The following is a 3,657-nucleotide window of genomic DNA, read 5'->3' as shown; positions in this document are numbered from 1 at the left end:
CTTTGTTCTCAAAAACTATTGCGATAGTCTATATATAATCTTACTTTATCATAAACTTTTTGATGAGTGGAAGAGCTATGAGACGTTTTTAAGTGTAATTAGGCTTACTGTTTGTATTGATACTCATTATCAAAGAGTTCGTTTGCACCTAGGAAGTCAGCAATTTTTCACAGTGAGGGAAGGATGTAAAAAAAAATGGTTTGGTTTGTGTTGAATTTCGTGCAAAGCTAAACGAGGGCTATCTGCGCTAGCCGTCCCTAATTTAGCAGTGTAAGACTAGAGGGAAGGCAGCTAATCATCACCACCCACCGCCAACTATTGGACTACTCTTTTACCAACGAATAGTGGGATTGACCCTCACATTATAATGCCGCCACGGCTGAAAGGGCGAGCATGTTTGGTGAGACGGAGATTCGAACCCGCGATCCTCAGATTGCGAGCGAAGCGCCCTAACTACCTGGTCATGCCGGGCCTAAAAACACTTTTAAAGTGAAAAACATGAGCAGAGATTATTTCTAATCTAAAATAATTTGGTATTTCAAGACTCGATCCTCGACTTTGTAGTTTAAAATAGGCCTGAGTTACACTGGTACAAATGAAGAGCTTTAGTACATATGAGCTGAACGTACAGGGTGTCCATAACTTAGAATAGAATGACAACTAATATGCAGGCTAACATCTCACGATTGTCCACAGCAAGTACTGCTGTACAGGGGCACCGCTCGTGACTCGAAGAATGTTCAGGCGACAATAAATGTCCGCCCACATACGTATCAGCGTCTAGGAGTAATCGTCCCAATTGCGTTGGTTATTCGGGCATGCAACGCTGTCATATCCAGTACTTTTGTGGTATAGACAATGTCCTACACATACTCCCATCTAAACTAGTAGGAAAAAGCACCAGTACTTGCCTAATCTGATTCACAGATACTGTTCATGAACATTGATGATATATGTATCGATTAGACCACTAATTTTTCTGTCGTATTCCAACTAGCCTGATGAGCCCTGGTATTGGACGAAAGGCTTCGTCGGTACTGCATATGGTAGATGTAGCGTTGTTGGCATATTACAACAGATTCAAGAATAATGACGCGTGTAACTTTCAACTGGAAGGGTAAGTTTATTTGACTTTTGGGCTGGTCTGTTTGTCTGCATTAACTGAATTTCAGGTGGTTGTATTGTTTGTATCATGGAGGGGGGGGAGAAGGAACAAATTTAATCAAAGTAAATCAAATATTTTTCGTGTATAAAAACTAATTTTTGTCGATAAATATCGAAACTACAGAGAGTATCTAAATTCTACTGTGCAACGTTGAAACACAGGCAAACATGATAATAAGTAGAAAAAGTCGTTATGCAGGGAAACATCAACGTCAAAAAGTTTTCATTTTAATCATTAACACCTAATGTTTTTTAGTTACGAATATTGTAAACCTAAATAGCATTAAAATAGTTAAAATAAGTAAACAATCTAATCAACGACGATTTAGAGGTCATCTGTCTATCCTTTTATAAAGATATTTGGCATTTTTCACACAGTTTTCATTTTTCTAATGAATGGTGCATTGAAAAAACAAACACACACACACACACAAATACGAACAAGTTACAGCAAAGAAATAGACATGGGCTCATATTTTAAATCTGCTACGTTGGTTGCTTTATTATTTATTGATTTTTGCTTGGTACAAAATACGGGAGTAACATAGCTACTTGTGAGTTACGGAGAGATAGATACTGGATTACAGCGACAACATTTGTTCCTGACTTGGGACGTTGCAGTGCTTCAAAAAAGAAACTTTGACACACAATAAAGGTGAAAGGTACATAACATTTAAGCAAGTCGAAGATTAAGAACATTTCAAAACCGGATTATTGATCCAATCCTTTAAGTTTCTCTCTGATAAGCAACTTAGACTCAATCCCGGGTCAACCGTTACAATTCAAAACAATAAACACATTTCAATATTTGACCTCGCGTGCTCCATTACACTGCATTTTGTAATAAATTATCATTATGTATAATTATATAAACGTAGCTAAGCCATTAAAACAAATTATTTAGTTGAAATAAACCGATTTCGTACCATGAAGTATCGTATCTTTTCAAGATAGTTGAATATTAGAGACATGTGTTGAATTTTCTAGCATTTGAATTTAACAAGTGACCTTTGTCATTCATAATTACATAGGCGAAACACGGTCAATTTTATCCAATATCTGGAAACGAAAGACTTTGTTTATTTGTTGTTGTTTTTAAGTCCACTGTTCTTTCGAAAATGTTTTATGTCCTTAATAACAAAGCCACATCATTGGTCCTTTCGTCTACGAAAATGACGTAGTCAGTATTGAAATATACATATAATTACATGCATACTTATGATAATAGAAATATATCTAGCACACGATCCTGTCTTCAATCTTGTCTCTGTGTTACAGTAACTAAACACAAAGTTCAAGTAATGATTGCACTTCTTATTTCACAACGGATACAATTAGTTTTAAATTTTCTTCAATATTTCCATCTTTTTTCCTCTTCATAATTGATAATTCTGGTAAATAAAACGTCTCTAGTATAATTTTTTCGCATTTCTGTAAAGGTGTCAAGGTGTTTATTAAGACAAATCACTGCTGAACCGTGAAAGGGATTCGACAAAGAGGCACTTAAACATCTTTCCTATAGTTTCCCTGTAGACGCACTGAAGGCTCCCAGAAATCGCTCTTCTCTCTACCCAATCACCGAATATTTATTATGAAAGCTAACAGAGAAGCGATCAGTAGTAGACTTTCCGTATACATGAGCTGGGAAACTGTGTTTAAAGTATAGTCACAATCTCCTGCGGAAAAAAAATAAAGATTGGAAAATAAAACCTCGAAAATTAATTAAAAAGTCAATATATCGCAATCACAATTAAACATCCAAACTAAAAATGTATTGTTTTAAATTATTTTCCATTCGCCATATATTATTTAAGAACGTTTTCTTATTCTTTTTTCACAACTACTAACATAAACTATTTTGAGACACTGAGAGAAAAGATGGGAAAATCCACAGTTATGGGAAGCCAGTGATCCAACTGTAAAAAAGGCATGCAACAATTTGCCAAAAATGCTCATATAATTAATTTCTAATATCGATGCTACTGTACCAAGTCTTCCAATAATCTGATAAAAATTACCTCAATTATTTTTTACATTGATCTTACAGTAAAAAGTTTATCTGATAATATAATTCGTTTTTGATATCGATAATACTGTAAACATTCTGCCTACCAATAATCTGATAAAAATTATTCCATAATTCATTTTTATAAATCGCTTGTAATATTCAATAAACAGAATTATTCAAATGATTATACAAAAAGACATAGTTAAAAAAAAGCTTTTTCTGTTTTCGAAAAACATTTAGAAATTGACATATTCAATGCAATAGAGGAGAACTTATACTAAGAGAAAGTCATATCAGAGTATTACCTCTCCAACTGTTTACTAACAATATAACACAGGTACTAATTAAGATCAACTTCTGTTGCAACTCTATAAGAATTACTAAAAATCAACTTCTCTTGCTACTGTATAAACAGTATTGTAGATCAACTTCTCTTGCTACTGTATAAACATTATTGTAGATCAACTTCTGTTGCAACTCTATAA

General features: G+C 34.1%; 1 protein-coding gene across 1 annotated transcript in view; it reads right to left on the bottom strand.

The window, feature by feature from the left end:
- Positions 1-2,542: 2,542 nt before the first annotated feature.
- The window catches only part of LOC106470045, a gene marked incomplete at its 5' end in the record, with an annotated part of 68,323 nt that continues 67,208 nt past the window's right edge, over positions 2,543-3,657 (bottom strand). Inside the window, one exon of the mRNA XM_013930568.2 lies at positions 2,543-2,840. Coding sequence (XP_013786022.2) covers positions 2,740-2,840 — 101 coding nt within the window. The remainder of the gene's footprint in view (positions 2,841-3,657) is intronic.

The sequence above is a fragment of the Limulus polyphemus genome, unplaced genomic scaffold (genome assembly GCF_000517525.1).
Source record: "Limulus polyphemus unplaced genomic scaffold, Limulus_polyphemus-2.1.2 Scaffold3788, whole genome shotgun sequence".
Classification (NCBI taxonomy): domain Eukaryota; kingdom Metazoa; phylum Arthropoda; class Merostomata; order Xiphosura; family Limulidae; genus Limulus; species Limulus polyphemus.
Note: the sequence above shows the minus strand (reverse complement) of the source record. Positions and strands in the feature narration are given on the sequence as shown.